Raw genomic sequence first — 19,584 nt, 5'->3', positions numbered from 1 at the left:
AGTTGCACATTAAGTCCATCAAACACTTGTGATTGAAACATGCACTACATTTGTAGTGCCTTCTTTCACCTCATTCTTAACCTTTGTGTACATGTCAGTTATGCATTTCTAAGTAAAATACTGTCAGCTGGATATTGTGTACCGTAGCTCGGATGTATGCATCATGTCACGGAATCCCTAATTTTCTGCCACACTGTAAGGCTTGCGAGCCTTTAGCAATGAATCGTCCTATTGACGCAGGGATTGCCTTTGCTTTTGCTCCGTTATGATTCCATTTTTTTTTTAACTCTGCTGTAACTGTGGCTTCAATGTTTGATGTGTGCTACATAACAACATTAGAAATGTTAGCGTCCTCTACTGTGACGTGAGTTAAGTATGCTTAAGAGTTAATAAATAGCTAGCTTGCAGAATTTGTTAATCTAGCACTCCATTCATTCAATCCTAAGTGCTTCCCAACTTTGGGCTTTTACTTCCCTGGTGAGTTGAGAATATGTGTATTGTCATAGTTGAATGCCATTTTGCTATGTTAACTGTGTTTAAGCGCAACTGTTATAGGATGAGATGTGTACAGTAGTATAGTGGTCTTAGTTTGAATGCGCTAATCAGTTAAAGTATATGCGTCAAAGTCGGTCAGTTAGGTGGCTGTTTAACATTGTCAGTAGACCATGGTCACCCCATCGCCCAGTCATATCTGGCATACTTGTCAGGTTCTCAGGCCGGGGTCGTTGTCAATGTGTGCTCTCCCTCCAGTCTCCTTGATCTGTGGATTGGAAAGCCTACCGCCACCATCCCCCTTTTTCAGCCAAGCCTCATCCAGGGGTGCAATTGACAGGGATTGTTTTCCCCTGTCATCAGTATTGTAGGTTCCTAGTGGTCTACTCTCAACATGGCACTGGCTTCTTTGCACACTTCTCTGGTCCTCTGAGCTTGAGACTGGTCAAAGTTCTACACAAATGGACTTGGACAGCACCATTCGGTTGCTGCTTTTGGGATACAGGTCCACCAATGCACATCCCAGAGAGCTGCATAACCTGAACCTCAACGTCACCTTTTTGGTATGATTTTTGAAGACTTGAAAACTGTGTTTCCAAATGTGGAATGAATCAGTTATTTAATTCAAGCATTTCTTATATATTGGCATCAATTCATACAACATATAAGTGCTTATGTGTGCATTACAATTGTGTATCTGTTCTGCCTGATTGTCCCTCACAATAAAATGCAGAGTGCGGAATGTGGATCTGTGTAAGTTTCGCTGTAGCTTAGCTTTGAGGTGTGCAGCCCCTTCTCATCATAGTTCAATAAATAGTTTTTATTTTACCCCTTTTTTGTTTAAAAATGTCTGTACAATTTGTATAACTAGAGTCACTTCAAACATGCTGCAGTGTCATGAAGACAACTTCTGGAGCTTTCCTTTAAGCTCTTTTCAGAGGCAGCCTAGACTGGGGTGAAGATATTTCTAGCTACTTTGAATGTCCAGGGATCATTTTGAGATCACATGCCTATGGCGTATTCAGTCATTAAGCAGCTTACTGAGTTCTTTGGACGCCTCGTCCTTGCTCTTTAGAGGCAAGGTTTTCCCTTTTCTCCTTTTTTATTTTCGGTCTTGTGAGTGTTTGGTTGGCTCGAAAGAGAAAATGATTGCCCTTACCTCACCACCAATTATTACTATTTATCTTATTGTAACCAGTTTGGGTTTTGTTCATTCAGTTATGGTACTTTACTTTAATTTTAGTGACTACAAACCTGGAATAAATTTGTACATTTACTGTGCAGTGTTATGCCTCTCTTATGCCCCACCACACACACACACACACATACATAAAACTAGGATCTGGTGCTCCTGTGTTAAGCATTGGAGGTATTAGTGTTGGTCCACAATGTGGAGCAGTCAGTCGACTCCTGGTCCAAGTGGTACGGCTGCCAATCTCATTTAGGCAGTTAAAGTGCTTACTATGTTTTGGTGTCTGGATTTGATTTTGAACATGTATTCTTCTCAATACTGACTTGAGGGAGGGACTTGAGGGAGGGACTTGAGGGAGGGACTTGAGGGAGGGACTTGAGGGAGGGACTTGAGGGAGGGACTTGAGGGAGGGACTTGAGGGAGGGACTTGAGGGAGGGACTTGAGGGAGGGACTTGAGGGAGGGACTTGAGGGAGGGACTTGAGGGAGGGACTTGAGGGAGGGACTTGGCTGGACTGACTTGGCTGGACTGACTTGGCTGGACTGACTTGGCTGGACTGACTTGGCTGGAGTGAGTGGCTGGACTGACTTGGCTGGAGTGAGTGGCTGGAGTGAGTGGCTGGACTGACTTGGCTGGAGTGAGTGGCTGGACTGACCTGACTGACCTGACCTGACCTGACTGATTGGTGGTAACGCGGCTTAAGAAAGAATAATTTAACTGGTAACATCACCTACAGATGTCGCTAAGTTAATTCTAGAGTTTTCTTACCACGGTAAGATCAGGTAGATTGCATCCACATACGGTAGATTGCATCAAACTACACTCACCTAAAGGATTATTAGGAACACCTGTTCAATTTCTCATTAATGCAATTATCTAATCAACCAATCACATGGCAGTTGCTTCAATGCATTTAGGGGTGTGGTCCTGGTCAAGACAATCTCCTGAACTCCAAACTGAATGTCAGAATGGGGAAAAAAAGGTGATTGAAGCAATTTTGAGCGTGGCATGGTTGTTGGTGCCAGACGGGCCGGTCTGAGTTTTTCACAATCTGCTAAGTTACTGGGATTTTCACGCACGACCATTTCTAGGGTTTACAAAGAATGGTGTGAAAAGGGAAAAACATTCAGTATGCGGCAGTCCTGTGGGCAAAAATGCCTTGTTGATGCTAGAGGTCAGAGGAGAATGGGCTGACTGATTCAAACTGATAGAAGAGCAACTACAAATGAAAAATAGGCTACAATTTGCACGAGCTCACCATAATTGGACAGTTGAAGACTGGAAGAATGTTGCCTGGTCTGATGAGTATCGATTTCTGTTGAGACATTCAGATGGTAGAGTCAGAATTTGGCGTAAACAGAATGAGAACATGGATCCATCATGCCTTTTTACCACTGTGCAGGCTGGTGGTGGTGGTGTAATGGTGTGGGAGATGTTTTCTTGGCACACTTTAGGCCCCTTAGTGCCAATTGGGCATTGTTTAAATGCCACGGACTACCTGAGCATTGTTTCTGACCATGTCCATCCCTTTATGACCACCATGTACCCATCCTCTGATGGCTACTTCCAGCAGGATAATGCACCATGTCACAAAGCTTGAATCATTTCAAATTGGTTTCTTGAACATGCTTTCAGAATGCTTTCAGCACCTTGTTGAATCAATGCCACATAGAATTAAGGCAGTTCTGAAGGCGAAAGGGGGTCAAACACCGTATTAGTATGGTTTATTAGGTTTTCCTAATAATCCTTTAGGTGAGTGTATGATTGCACTATTCTAAACATATGGGGGAAATAGAACGCTGGACATGCTATTTTATTGTAACAGTTCCGTAACAGTCAGAACGCATTATACCTGAGGTTCAAAAAAAGTTGCTGGCTACAACCCTACGTAGCTACGTAATAGGAAGCCTAAAATAAAACAGTTCTGGTGGATATTAGGATTTGTTCAGGATAGACAACACTAGGCTGGCTACACGATTCTCTTGTCTTTTTCACTTGACAAAAAAGTCAGTTATTGTTAGTGATGGCCATTCGAGGCTTCATTAACGTTCTTCCAGCAGCAGGATATTATGTTAACAGTGCTCACACAGCTTTTATTTTTCAAAATGAAAGCCATCATTAAAATATATAAGGCAATATAGTTAACAATCTAGTTTTATGTTTAATGTCCGTTCCAGTGTTATTCTTGTCTGTTCTTTTTCACAGACTAGATTAACTACAGTCCCTGACAAAAGTCTTGTCGCTTGTGTACAAATTGACCTGAAGTGCAGCTGAAATATATTTCTAATCAAGATGTCTTTACAAGAAATGGCTCATTTTAATCCCAACAGCTTTTGTAATAATGTTTCAGTGCAAAACAAGACTGTCAAAAAGTATTCTAATATTCACAGCTTGGTAAAGCCCATTGAGTAAATTTTTGCAAAGACGTGTTGTCGCCTTGTCATATGAGCTTCACCTGTGACTAATAATGGATCAATTAGGTCTCAGGTGTGTATAAAAACAACCCCAGTACACTAGACCTTCACATCAACTGCAACTAGACCTCTGCAAACATGCCTAAGATTCACCCTGAGACCAAAGTTCTGATTATCAAGAGGCTGAAGATCAGATCCACTGCTGATGTGGCAGACACCTTCAATGTGTCTCAGCATCAAGTACAGAGGATAAAAAAAACATTTGAAGACACTGGAGACGTTTTTGACAAGCCCAGGTCAGGCAGACCCCGCAAGACAACTGAGAGGACTGTTTGTTGGCTCGAAAATCCAAGGCCAGCCCCTTTTCCACTGCAGCAGAGCTCCACGAGACCTGGTCACCTGAAGTCCCTGTGTCAACCAGAACAGTTTGTCGGATGGCCTCCATGGTCGAATCAGTGCCCAGAAGCCAGCACTAAACAAAAGACAATTGAAAAACCCTGCTTAGACTGCTGCCCCCGCGACCCGGCCCCGGATAAGCGGAAGATGATGCGATGCGAAAAACCGTGTGGCATTTGCCAAGGCCCACAGCCTGCTAAAAGGATGGATGCTGGAAAAGTGGAAGAAGGTGGATTTTTCAGATGAATCTTCTGTTGAATTACACCAGTCGCTGCAAATATTGCAGGAGACCTACCGGAGCCCGCATGGATCTGAGATTCACCCAGAAAACAGTGAAGTTCGGTGGCGGAAAAATCATGGTCTGGGGTTACATCCAGTATGGGGGTGTGCGAGAGATCTGCAGGGTGGAAGGCAACATCAATAGTCTAAGATACCAAGAAATCTTAGCTACTTCTTATATTCCCAACCATGAAAAAGGCCAAATTCTGCAGCAGGATGGTGCTCCATCGCATACTTCCATCTCCACATCAAAGTTCCTCAAGGCGAAGAAGTCAGGTTAATAGCAGGTGTTTCTACAAAATAGATAAGCGACAAGACTTTTGTCAGGGACTGTATATTGCCTTATACATTTCAATGATGGCTTTTATTGTGATAAAGAAAATCTGAGTGCTGCCACCATAATGTCCTGCTGCTAAAATAATGCTAATGAGGCCTTGAATGGCCATCACTAGTTGTCGTCACCTATATTGATAGATACTGTATCAATGTAATTCACAAATGGCTAATGAGCTGTTATAACGGCCAGTGGCAAACAAGGATTTGTTCAGGATAGACAAAAATTTCGCTGGCTAAAAATGAAACTGTTTACTGATATATTGTGGCTATTTCTGGTGGATTTTCAATGTCATTCACAAATGGCTAATATGCTGTTAAAACGGCCATTGGCGAAAGCCATACAGTTCATAGATCCTTTTTGGGGTGGAGGAAAACTTAATAAGAAATGTTACTCAGTTTAACACAATGGTTAATGGTGTCCACATTTTTTTCAAACTTTATGTAATGTTAATGCGTGACAGAATTATATAATGTCAAGAGGCTATACCGACACTTGGCAGGTGTATAGCTTGGTGGCATAGTGTTCGACTCCCAGGTTCGACTCTCAGGAGGGCAACAATGGTCAATGCTTTATATAGCGGGGCGGCTGCCTGGTTTCTTGTTTAATTTTAATAGTCTTTTCAGCATTGCGTTTGAAAATAACCAACTAATTCATTACAGTGCACTCACAAATGAGTTCAGTACCAAACTAAAGGAGAATCACCTGCTTAATCTTATGTGTTTATATCAAATTAAATGGTGCATTATTTGATTTGAGTGCAAGGGTTCCATTATTTTTGGTATCAGCTATGTGTGTTTTCCAACCCTTTAGTCTGGTTAACACCAGGGAATTACTTCTAACTAATTTCATTACTGTCTGAATTTATTAGTGTGCTTTATTCAACTGCACAATTACTCAAGCCCTGAAAAGTACGATTCTCTCTTTAGGAAACTCACTTCCACAGTTGGATTGTCAGGACTTGTTTTAAGAAGTTGGGTAGTCTCTGACTCATGTATTAGTTACTGTTGAAATGATTGAATGTAGTTAAAAATAACCTCTAAATCATTGATATTTTGTATCAGAACATTTTGATTTAGTTCTATTTGCTCTAGAGCGATTCTTTCTAATTGCTTTTCTATCAAATGGGTGGTTAGGTCATACGGTATTTTAACAAAAATAAACATTGTGGAATTTATGTCACAGCTTCAAAGTTTGAATCTGAAAAAAACTGAATCTGATGCTTTTCTCTCTGTACAGTGATCTGAAAAAAAAGGCAAACTCAGTGAAAAACAGCAAAGCCAAGATTGAGTTGCTTGGCTCCTACGATCCAGAAAAACAGCTGATTATCAAAGACCCATACTATGTAAGTATATTGCACTGACTGTGCACCACACCTAGGGCTGTATTTTCAGCTTCTTTTAAGCAACAGAATTGTTTAAAATGTAAATCCGAAATGATCATGCTAGTTTTGGACTCCTGTTTCATGAGCACTCTTGCTGTGAGGTGAGAAGGGGTGTCAATATTTTAGTGTTTGTAAACGCATGCTAAAGTGCCAATTTCAGGCATTGCTAGATGGGGATATTTAAAACCAAACAAAACTGGATTTTGCCAGATTTGCCAGATTTGCAAAATGTGTACAACATAAAGGGTTTAGCTATTGACAGGCAAGCCTAACAATAAGGGTTTAGTTATTGATACTGCCTTATAAAACTCAATCATACCCCCTTTGCTTGCTTATTACTATTACAGGATCTGATGCATTGTATTGTTTTTTTATCGTATTATAGGTCTTCCACCAAACTAGTCTGAAATATAAAAAAACTAATGTATTCAAATGATTTAACATGCAAAAAGTTGGAAAGTGGGGTCTGAAAGTAAAATATACTTTGTTTTGTGCCATAGAGATATTCAATATTACGGATTCATATATTACTGTGCAACGTAGATGTTCCATTTTTTGTCAAGATAGTGTAACAGTTCGAATGTCCGTGAAGTGGCAATCTGTTGTAAATGTTTCAACTCATTGAGAAATTTGTTTTACCTTTTTCTAAGAGCCCCAAAACTACACTAATCACAATGCCATAGCTATTAATTTTCTTCAGAGCTAACCAATGTGGCAGATACTTCAGCTAATTTCATCTGGGGGTTTTGAGGATGGCAAGCTACAAGAAGCCAGTAGCCTAGTAGATAATGTTAGGTACGTAGCTGCATTGTCGTAACGTGTACTGAAGTATAACATTACTGTACATTTAGCTAGGTACCTAGCTATTTACCTTATCAGTTTGATCAGCGCTTCTTAGCTTCATTGTTGGGAAACTGGTTGAACGATTTGCAATTATTCACTCCATAGCGATGATTACAACCTGGCACAAAACACTGAACCATGGCTGTGTATTTATGGAGGACCAAAGGGGTCAAAATTAAATAATTGACTATATAAGTAATTAAATATATTATTTTAAGTGGCACATTAATAGGAACTCTTTATATAAGGCCCCTTTTTAAAATAATGGTATGATAATGAAATGCAAAGTATTATGAAATATATTTTTATTTTCATCATTACGTTTTTCATAAAACCATGGCCTTTTTCATAATATCATGACCTATTTCATAATTTGATATTTCATAATTTGAACATAATCACTTGATGGCGTTTCAATAGTTAATGCCCTATTTTCAAAACGTATTTCATGATCACAATGGATATGTCAATCAATGCAAGTTGTTGGTCTTTAGCCGCTGATGGGCTCATCCAGCGACACTAGCTTCAACAGTTGCTTGTTTGTGGGCGTTCAACAAGGATTTTGCAGCATTACCGGTTGTACTGAATTATAGCAATTTATCAAGACATTTCTGGCAAAATTACTATTATTATGTACAAATTTGGCAATAGAAATGCTAAAACATTTCTTTGTCATGTTTTGTGTTTATTAAAGCACAAACATGACTGATCATGTAGTATATCTAAAAATATATATAAAACAAAGAGCCTGTAGTATTTTTCCACCAGTATGAAGGGGCCCATTCCAATTACATCTAGGCTAAGACAGAAAACAGATTTTACTGCTTGCACTGTTCATCAAAAATAAACTTGTTTGCTTATGGCCTATACCCATCAACATTATTTTGGTATTTTAGACTACCTAAATCCAGACACTCATTTAGTGAGAAACTATAATACATTCAGTGTGTAATAATGTCCTGTTCTCTACTGGGTAAGTTTCCATGTTCACACTGCCAATTCATTGTCATTGTCATTCATCATTGTCTCCTGGCAAACCACTTAAATCCCCTACATGGGACGATTTGTTTTCCAATTGGAAACCACTAGTTAGATCTATTCCTCTCAATCCGTGTCCTCCGGCCTGTATTTCCCTTGTGGCTCATTTGCCCTCTCACAATATGCTTAATAGCTTACTTAACTCTTTCTGACCTTAAGTGATGCTTTCGGACTTCCTGCCAAATGGCATCGGATGTGTAGATCAGTTGGTTTGTGCAGAATTAATTTGATTTCTACATAGATGTGATGAGTGAATGAGGGAGTGGTTGGGTGAGTTAGGTTTGATAATTGATGTTCAGTTGCTCTACACAGCAGCAGTTTTCTGGGCAAACTGCTTTTTTACCCTCGGCCCTAGCAGTACATAGCTGATTCCGATACTCATGTTTTTTTTACCAATCCAATCAGCTTTTTAGTACTACCGGTCAAAAATGTGTACAGCTTTGGGTCCACTGGACCTGGTTTGGGAAAAACTGGTCTATAGTCTAACAGGAAGAGATTATGAAATAGCAGAAAAACCTTTCAGGAATGTGAAAACAACACAAATTGCATTTTGGGTTTGATGAGGAATGCTAGATAGATCAACCTGCCTGGTGTTCTTGTAAAATGAAGATTCCCACTGTTAAATGTTTTGTGTTGTCTTGACTAGGGATGCCTAAAAAAAAATCCCTCTTGATAGAATGTCGTAACTGTTAAGTATTATTATTGGGATGTTTGTGTAGGGGGAATGTGTTGTGATTGACCAAAAGTGTGTATGTGTTTGTGTACTCTCATTGAGATCTGGGATCACTTTGAATGTAAAAACTTTTGAGAAGTGATTCACTTTTTTAGTTAGAGGCTGGGAAAATTTGCAAAACTAACTTAAAATATCTACCTTCTGTTCATTTATGCTAGTAGTATGTCAAACACTTTACAAATGAACCCTTTAAAATGTATTGCATTGGTAAAATGCATCTTCTACTGTAATAGACCAAGAGTGGATTTCTTAACTACGGTGACTCTCAAACCTATTCACCCCTCTGTGACTACTTTATAACATGAAATCCAGTAAGATCAAATTAGCAGTTATTGCCACTAGTCAACACACTACTTTCATTATATCAAAGTGAAAAACATAATCAAGAAATTGTTTTAAAAAATGACACATATATAAAACATACTTGCATAAATATTCATGCCCTTTGTTATGACTAGTGTTGGGTAACGTTACTTTTTAAAGTAACTAATTACAGTTAGTAGCTGCAGTTCCCATAAAGGAACTAGATACGTGACTTAGTTGTTGTAGAAAGTAAGGCATTAAGTTACTTGAAGTCCTTTGATACTATATTCATGTGTTGGTCACTTATGCCCATAAGGCAGACATTTAATGAGTTATCGTATAATTGCATAGTTGTATTGGACCATATTTTATTATTCGAATAGTATGTGTTGTTATTCGAATAGTTTTCAGTTAAACAAAATGCATGTTTTAAAAAACGACGATACCACAATGCGCGAAGGACAGGGTGTTTTTCCAATGTGACTTGGTTTCTTGAACATGACAATGAGTTCACTGTACTGATCTCAACCCAATAGAGCGTCTTTGGGATGTGGTGGAACGGGAGCTTCGTGCCCTGGATGTGCATCCCACAAATCTCCATCTGCAAGATGCTATCCTATCAATATGGGCCAACATTTCTAAAGAATGCTTTCAGCACCTTGTTGAATCAATGCCACGTAGAATTAAGGCAGTTCTGAAGGTGAAAGGGGGTCAAACACAGTATGAGTATGGTGTTCCTAATAATCCTTTAGGTGTGTGTGTGTGTGTGTGTGTGTGTGTGTGTGTGTGTGTGTGTGTGTGTGTGTGTGTGTGTGTGTGTGTGTGTGTGTGTGTGTGTGTGTGTGTGTGTGTGTGTGTGTGTGTGTGTGTGTGTGTGTGTGTGTGTGTGTGTGTGTGTGTGTGTGTGTGTGTGTGTGTGTGTGTGTGTGTGTGTGTGTGTGTGTGTGTGTGTGTGTGTGTGTGTGTGCGCGCAGTATATAAAATATACAGTATCTCACAAAAGTGAGTAAACTTAATAAGAAACTGTAGTTTAACACAGTGCTTCATGGTGTCTAGCAAAATATTAATGTTAATGCGTGTTAAAATGATCTAATGTCGAGACGCTATACCGCCTCTCGGCACACGTATAGCTTAGTGGCGTAGTGGTTAAAGACACAGCCTGTTCCATGGAAGACTCAGGTTCCAGCGAGGGCAACAACATTCATCCCTTCTAATCGCAAGCTGGCCGAACAAGGCTTGAATGGGTCCTCTTCTTGTTTATTTTTCTTCTTAGTCCTTATTGTAGATCCAGTTTTATTTTTAGATTTCAGATGCTTCAATTGCAAAAAAGCATAATAAAACAAATACATTAAATTGTTCTTTATTACGTAATAATATGAATAGAGACAAACTGGTTGAATAATATATAAGCTGTATATCCATGAGCATGTTTTCTCAATCTACTTAGCTTCGGTGTATGCGTGCGCACATGCAAGCACTTGTTGTATACACCAGCTATGAATGTGTCAGCCAGGGGACTGCAATTTTTTCTTTGAGGCTCATAAATAAGTACTTTGGGGCTGTGACTGTGCTGGGTTGTGTTTTGACACCATTCCCCACAATGTATGCCAGAAAAGCAGCTCAGAAGACTGGAGCCAGATAGCGCTCTCTTGTATTGTTGAATGGAGACGCAACTTCTTCAGTTCAACTGCGGAGATAATTACAAAAGAGTCGGGGAGGAGGTGTCAGAGACTCAGACCATTTTCTTTGGATAAGAGACTGGGTTATGAGAGTGGAGTGGGATTGAGGATCCGGGTGTTTTTTTTTTTTTAAAGAGTTGACAGGTATAGTTGGTTATATTCCTGCATTGAAAGGAAAATTGGAAGGCATTCAACCTCAAAACATTGAGCACTTGTCTTTTAGTACCAGGACTTACTTTATTGAATAGAGCAGGTTTGTCTCTGACCAAGTAGTTGACCGAGATTCGACTGATCTCTCTGACTGATCGACTGATCAAAACAAGAAAACAAGAAAACGAATGTCTCTTACTGACTGAGTGTCTGACTGGCTGGCTACCCCTTATTAAATAGCGTAGTGGTTAGAGACGCAGACCTGTAACCAGTAGGTCCCGTGTTCGAATCTCATCACAGTCAAAGCAAGTAATGCATTAGGATTTGTTTCTGATCTAAATAAACTTCACTGGCTATATCTTTCAGTCGCTGCGTTATGGTAACCCTAAAATAAAACTGTTCACAGTTACGTTGCGACTATTTCTGGTGGATTTTCGGAGTATGCATCTGTGCATGATTTTTGGGGTAAAATAGGATAGATAAAAACCTCATGGGCAGTAAAAGAGTAGAGGTTTCCACGATTCTCTTGTCTTTTCACTTGACAAAAAACTCAGTTATCGTCACCTACATTGATAATTATTGTATCAATGTATTTCACGAATTAAATAAAATAAAATGTTGTTCCATGAAATAGCTTTGGCTGTGTTAAGTTCAAGTAGTAAGTTAGATAATAGTAGGCCTATTACTGGTTAATAAGCTGTTAAAACGGCCAGTGGCAAAAGCCATACGTTGTATTGATGCTATTTGTGGTGGAGGTAAACTTAATGAGAAACGTTAGTCTGCACAAAATGCTTAACGTTGTCTAGTGAAATATTCAAATTTGGCGTGATGTTAATGCGTGACAAAATGATCTAATGTCAAGGTGCTATACTGACAGGGGGCACACGTATAGCCCTGTGGTGTAGTGGTTGAAGACACAGCCACTCACGTGGGAGACCCGGGTTTAAATCCAGTGATGGCAGTAACATTTATCACTTTTCATTGCGGGCTGGCTGGACTAGGCTTGCCTGGTTCCTAATCTGGTTTCATGTAGACAAAGTTTTATCAAATCGTATTAGTGGGGGAGAGAAACAATCAGTTGACGCTGCACATGCACTAGCTCAACTGTGCTTCTCTAGAGGGACTGTCCAAGAATTACTTTAAGTGGTTTATGACCTTAGATTAATGTTATTCCCCTTTAATAAAACCAAAGCACTATTGCATTAAGGAAGAACCGATAACTGAAGAGGGGCATTGATAAGATAACCAGAAGTGTAAAAACATGTTCCTAAACTGACTCGCTGCTACTGGGCTTCCCGGATTCACACAGTTGCTAAATGTTGATAGGCTCCATATTAAGCGCATGGATTACAAAATATATTTTTTGAGGGATGGATTATGCTGCCCCCAGCAATGGACTGGTACATACTTCGGAAAGTATTCAGACCCTTAACTTTTTTCAAATTGTGATCTACAGACTTAAACTGCAAGGAAAACTCACCGAAGGCCAAAGTTTCATGTATTTGTTTAATCAATAATACATTTTTGAATGTTCTTGAAAAATATATTAATTATACTTTAATGGTAATTTATTCAATCAAATCAATCACATTTATTCATAAAGCCCTTTTTACAACAGCAGTTGTCACTGTGTTGTAAAAACAGCAGTTATCAAAGTGATTTACAGAGACACCCGGCCTTAAACCCCAAGGAGCAAACAACAATAGTGTTGAATTTCAGTGGCTAGGAAAAACTCCCTAAGAATGCCTAATTTTAGGAAGAAACCTAAAGAGGACCCAGGCTCAGAGGGGTGACCAGTCCTCTTCTGGCTGTGCCAGGTGAGATATTAAGGGTCCAATTGGAATAATTTATACATTTCTCTGGGCTAAATCCAGAGTCTATTTGATTTTATACTAGGTCAAAAGTATGACCAGGTGGAATAGGACAGGGACAGCAACGGGCCCCCCAAACCAGGTACTCCACAGGTGTGGACCAGGACCTCATCTCCTCCTAAAATTTTAAACTGGAGGAAACTGAGAAAAGTTAGAAAGTGCATTCCTCATACCCCCCAGCACAATAATATAGCAGCGTAACACCTTGGAACTGAGACGGGGGGGTCCGGCGACACTGTGGCCCTACCCGAGGGAGGCCCCGGACAGGGCCCAACAGGCAGGATATCAATCCACCCACATTGCCAGGCATCAACCAAAGGGACACCCACCAACCGCAACCCCCCTGACTGAGGGCCGAGTATTGCCAGCAGCGTACAGTCCCATTGCACAAGTGCGCAACAGAGAATCAACAACAAGCCAGTGACTCTTCCCCCGAAAGGCAAAAAATCTGGTAGCTAACATCTCTCTATGTACACTTTGTGTTGAGTCTGGGTCATTGGGGTACTGATTTAATACTGTTGTAATTTTTGAGCAAGTTCTTGAGGGGGGTTGACCAACTGTACTGTTAAGTGCACCTCTAACCCTGTCAGTCAGCTTTTACTTGCAACTAGTGATGGCCATTCGAGACAATTCGAGTTAGCACTGCTAGCACAATATCCTGTTGCTTAAATAACACTAATGAAACCTCGATTGGCCATCACTACTTGCAACCACTGTTCCTCTTGGGCAATTTTCTCCATGTTGAACATATGCTGTCGTGATTTTTCTCTTCTCCTTGACACTTAAACATTTTGCAGTTTTTCAGTGTCAAGGAGAAAAACATGGCAAATAACTCTCTGAGGATCTGAAAAAAATAATTTTTGCTCTACATAAAGATAGCCTAGGCTATAAGAAGATTGCCAAGACCCTGAAACTGAGTTGCAGCACGGTGGCTGAGCAGGTTCCACTCAGAACAGGCCTTGCCATGGTCAACCAAAGAGTGCACATGCTCAGCATCATGTCCAGAGGTTGTCTTTGGGATACAGACCTATATGAGTGTTGCCAGCATTGCTGCAGAAGTTGAAGGGGTAGGTGGTCAGCCTGTCAGTGCTCAGACCATATGCCGCACACTGCATCAAATTGATCTGCATGGCAGTCGTCCCAGAAGGAAGCCTCTTCTAAAGATGAAGAAGAAGCCCACAAACAGTTTGCTGAAGACAAGCAGATTACTGGAACCATGTCCTGTGGTCTGATGAGACCAAGAAACTTATTTGGTTCAGATGGTGTCAACCGTGTGTGGCAGCAACCAGGAGAGGAGTACAAAGACAAGTGTGTTTTGCCTATAGTCAAGCAGGGTGGTGGGAGTGTCATGGTCTTGTGCACCATGAGTGCTGCCGGCACTGGCAAGCTACAGTTCATTGAGGGAACCATGAATGCCAACATGTACTGTGACATACTGAAGCAGAGCAATATTTGGAGACTGGGCTGCAGGGCTGTATTCCAACATGATAATGACCCCAAACACACCTCTAAGACAACCACTGCCTTGCTAAAGAAGCTGAGGCTAAAGGTGATGGACTGGCCAAGCATGTCTCCAGACCTAAACCCTATTGAGCTATCTATGGGGCATCCTCAAACGGAAGGTGGAGGAGCGCAAGGTCTCTAACATTCACCAGGACTCCAGTGGCAACCTGTGAAGCTCTAGAGAACTCCATGCCCAAGATGGTTAAGGCAGTGCTGGAAAAAAATGGTGGCCACATAAAAATATTGACACTTGGGGCCCAATTTGGACATTTTCACTTATGGGTGTACTCACTTTTGTTGCCAGCGGTTTAGACATTAATGGCTGCGAGTTGTGTTATTTTGAGGGGACAGCAAATGTACACTTACACAAGTATACATTGTAGCAAAGTGTCATTTCTTCAGTGTTGTCACATGAAAATATATAATCAAATATTTACAAAAATGTGAGGGGTGTACTCACTTTTGTGAGATGCTGTATATACGTGTGTATATACATACATACACACACAAGATTCAAACTCTGGTCTCCCAAATGTCACGGCACTACATGTTTTACCAGTCGCTAGACACCATTCAGCATTATGTTAAACTGACAAACGTTTCTTACTAAGTTTACCTCCATCACAAATAGCGTCTATGAACTATGGCTTTTGCCACTGGCTGTTTTAACAGCTTATTTACCAGTAATAGGCTTACCAGTGTCTACTAACCTCCTAGGAATAGTAATAAGCAATTGCTAGTGAGACTCTATCCTGACCCAAAAAGCGTGCATGGATGCGTGCTTCTTCAGTCAGTCACTCAAGACATTTGCTCTTCTTGGCTGGCTCCACTTACACGGTCCAGCAAAAATTGAGACCACTGCAAAATTACTATTATGAATACTATTCATAGGTATGTGTTTGAGTAAAATGAACAGTTTTGTTTTCTTCTATAAACTACTGACAACATTACTCCCAAATTCCAAATATAAATACTGTCATTTAGAGTATTTATTTGTAGAAAATAACAACTGGTCAAATTACCAAAAAACTGTGCATTGTTTTCACACCTCAAATAATGCAAAGAAAACTAATTCACATTCATTTTTCACAACAAAATACTAATGTTTTAACTTAGGAAGAGTTCAGAAATCAATATTTGGTGGAATAAACCTGATTTTTAATCATCGCTTTTATGACGGGGGGGGGGCATAAGGATGGAACCATAGAGGAATGGAGTAAGGTCATCTTCTCTGACAAGTCATATTTTCAGCTTTGCCCAACACCTGGTCGTCTAATGGCGACTTTGACAAAGGACAGATTGTGATGGATAGACAACAGGCTGCAGTTTTGGAGACGCTGACCCAATCTGTGGGATGTGCTGAACGAAACCGTCCGATCCATGCATGCCCCACCTCGCAACTTACAGGATGTATATGTTTTTCTTTGTGTACTTCATTTGGAATGCCTTTATTATGAACTGGTGTTTAGATCAGAAGTGTATTTTAATATTCTACACAAAAATAATGACCATCCCTCTAGGGTTCACAATTTCTAGAAGCATTGTATGTCCTGCCTTTTGGCAATGAACCTAATGAGACTTTTTCAGCTGCGTTTGTAATTGTTATTCATTTACTTCAAAGTAACAGGTCTTTTCTATGTGGTATTTTCATAATTTTATCCACCCCATGTACATTGAATTACTCGTAAAAAAAGTCATACAAATTACAAAACTGTTTTTGTAAAATGTGCACTCACCTGCTACATAATTTGTAGGAGAAGAAACGGTTAAATTTTTTTTGGATAGTCAATCTGTAGATGCTTTTCATTCCATCTACATGCTATCAGTAACATTTCAATTAACAATCTACTTATACTAAGTCTAACCTTAAACCTCATCCTATCTTTAACCCTAACCCTCTCACTAATACCTGTTCTAAACCTAAGCTTGATCATAACCATAGCTAGCATTTACTGTTTTTGTTAGTTTACTAATCAAGATTCTTTTTTGACTATCCAAATAATGTGTGACTGAAAAAACATTTGGAAAATTGCCATTTCTTCACAGATTTTTGGGGAAATTACATATCTCTCTCATGTATGGCCTCTTTCTTGGTCAGTCAGACCTTTTCTATATTTGTATTACTCATATTATTGCTTATGAATGTATAATGATTGATTTTGCAGAACCCAACTAGCCTTGACAATGGACTGTGTTTTTCTTTAAGGCATTAGGACAATACTGTTTTCTCAATTGCACCGCTTACTTTGTTTTAGTATATTTAGCTGGAATGCCAAGTGTCTTGTTGCCCTTTTTAGTATTACTATCTAGAGGTTGACCGATAGTGGATTTTTAAAGGCCGATGTAATAACGATAATTCGGAGCAGGAAATAGCCGATTTATTTGGCCAATGCCACACTGTCGGAAATGAACAATCTTTGAGAAACAGGATTAATCTATTAGAAACAGGATTACTGTTGACCTGAACACCTGAGTCAAAGTAAATACCTAAATAAACAAATACATCTGGAACTGAATCTAGTATGCAAAATAACACTGTGGTGGGAGCTATATGAGAGTTTACGTTAGTCTTTTTTCCCCCAGCCAATATGGCTGTTAAAATTCCAGAAATCCAGCCATATAAAACAGCTACCGGTCATATTTTTTAGATAGCCATATAATATACTACATTTTAACAGTAATAAAACAAACGCTATGATCCAACAAATGTTTTCTATTTAAATTAGTCAGCAGAATGCACTCTTCACAATTTTTGCGAAATGTGCATATAGGCTACAACTAGGACTTTTGCAAATATGACAATTGCCTGGTCGCAATAATTTGAGCCAGATCACAATTATTTTATAGACAACTATCTTTGCACAATATTTGGATTACAAAATCATGTTTCCAATCTGAATAAGGTTGGCCATTGGCCCATAGTTGTGCTAGGCTTGTGTTTAGGGCTAGCCAAATTCTAACAACCATGCTTGCTAGCAAAATAGAGAGTGCATGCTTTCGGCAGGGCAGCCGTTATCTTCGGTCTAATACATTAATAATGTCAGTCTATAACCAGTAACCTTATCATGCACATAAAAACGAGTAATGCTGACTTAAAGTTAACTTTCATTTAAATATAAATGATCTCAGGTAGTGTACACAGTGACTTACCTTGACTTCATTTATGGAGCCTCCGGCTCATCGCAAGGTGATGTAAGCCGCAAGTGACCAGTGGAAGCTACGCAGCCATTGGCCTCTATCAGAGCCAAGTCCTGCCGGTAGCAATAGTTAGTAAAATCTCTTATAAGCACTGATTAATCGGACAAATGATTAATCGGTTGACCCCTATTACCATCCACACAGTGGAAATTTCCAGTTTAAACTTGTTTGCCACAAGTGGGACAGAATTTGAAAAGGATACGATGTGTCCTAGGTTTCAAACGTATGTGCCTGTTTGGCTGTTTGGATTAATCTCACATGCCTCTGATAGGTGTTACTTGGGTCTGGAGTGGCATTTTTTTTTCATTCTTTTATTGGCTAATTGAATCACGAGAGCCAGAATAGTGTGGGTTCTAGGCCCTTGTAAAACAATGATTATTTGGTTGAGTGCAGAAGCACTGATCACATGCAACTTGTATGTTAAAAGAGAAATCCACTGATGAAACCCCCAGTCCAATATCAGCCATATTTCATTAGGAACATTTGACTAGGGAAAATGTTTAGCTAGTATGTAGCGGTTTTCTGATTAAAAGACAAACTGCCCATTCATAAATGAAAACTTTATTGGGTTTTTTGGAACTATAACAGTTACTAGAATTATGAAACTATTTACTGATGGAGAAAAGGTATTTACAGCTTCCATAATAAAACATTCGTATATATATATATTTTTTTACCATTTAAATGTTTTGGGTCACTTAGAAATGGCCTTATTTTCTTGGTAAATAGTACATTTCCATTTTCTTCCGTCAAAGAATCTCTTACATACTATATAGTCAAGCTCCTCCCGCAATAGCTCAATAAGGTTGCGTTCCGTTGACTGCTGGCCACTCCATTATAGACAGAATACTAGCTGACTGCTTCTTCACTAAATAGTTGCGTAGTTTGGAGCTGTGTTTTGGGTAATTTTTCTGTTGTAAGAGGAAATTGGCTGCAGTCAAGCGCCGTACACAGGGTATGGCATGGCGTTCAAAATGGAGTGGTAGCCTTCCTTCTTCAAGATCCCTTTTACCCTGTACAAATCTCCCACTTCAACACCAAAGCACCCCAGACCATCACATTGCCTCCATCATGCTTAGCAGATGATATTTTCCTTTCGTCTGCACCTCACAAATGTTCTGAACAGTAGTGTATATTCATGAAATGTTTTTTTTCTGTCTTCTAGGGACACGAGGAAGACTTCGAAAATGTGTACCAACAGTGTGTGAGATGCTGCAAAGTGTTTTTGGAAAGAAACTCGTAACATGATCCAAGATCTGACCGTTGAACATCTACCCAAATACTAGTCCATTTGTAAAGACACGGTCATCTCTTATCAGTTGTGCAGTTACTTTGTCTGCCATGTTGCACTAACCGTAGTTTCCATTAATGGTTTAGCAGTCAGTGGACCACAGTATACTCTGCAATAAATCGTAACTGTAAAACAAAGTCTTTGCTGTACAGTATATTGTAATTAAAATGCATTTTTATTTGTATTTGCTGGCTGTCAGGTCCTCTCCTCCTGAAGGAAACTGAATAAATACAACACAATAATGCCCTATTCTCTCTTTCTCTCTACTTCCTAAAGTTTTGTAAAATGTTATTCTAACACAGGGGTTCCCGAACTAGGAAAGCTTCCTTGAATTGTAGGATTATTAGTTTTTTTTGTTTGGGTATGGTATGAAATGCTAAAATATAATGACACGCTACACTGCAACGATTTGGTTCTAGAAACAAGCCTCCAGACGGAGCCTTATGCTTATGGGAATATCTTTGGTTTGTCTCAATGAAATTTC

General features: G+C 39.7%; 1 protein-coding gene across 3 annotated transcripts in view; it reads left to right on the top strand.

Moving 5' to 3' along the window:
- acp1 (acid phosphatase 1) overlaps positions 1 to 19,351 on the top strand; it is a 41,226-nt gene extending 21,875 nt beyond the window's left edge. For 2 of the 3 annotated variants that reach the window (XM_034287627.1, XM_013138442.3), the window contains 2 exons: positions 6,347 to 6,452; positions 18,975 to 19,351. In XM_034287627.1, the coding sequence (XP_034143518.1) occupies positions 6,347 to 6,452; positions 18,975 to 19,052 (184 nt within the window). In that variant the 3' untranslated portion in view covers positions 19,053 to 19,351. 3 annotated transcript variants of the gene reach the window in all.
- Positions 19,352 to 19,584: the final 233 nt, after the last annotated feature.

Source organism: Esox lucius, chromosome 18 (assembly GCF_011004845.1).
Source record: "Esox lucius isolate fEsoLuc1 chromosome 18, fEsoLuc1.pri, whole genome shotgun sequence".
Classification (NCBI taxonomy): Eukaryota; Metazoa; Chordata; class Actinopteri; order Esociformes; family Esocidae; genus Esox; species Esox lucius.
This window is presented reverse-complemented; position numbering and strand designations above follow the sequence as displayed.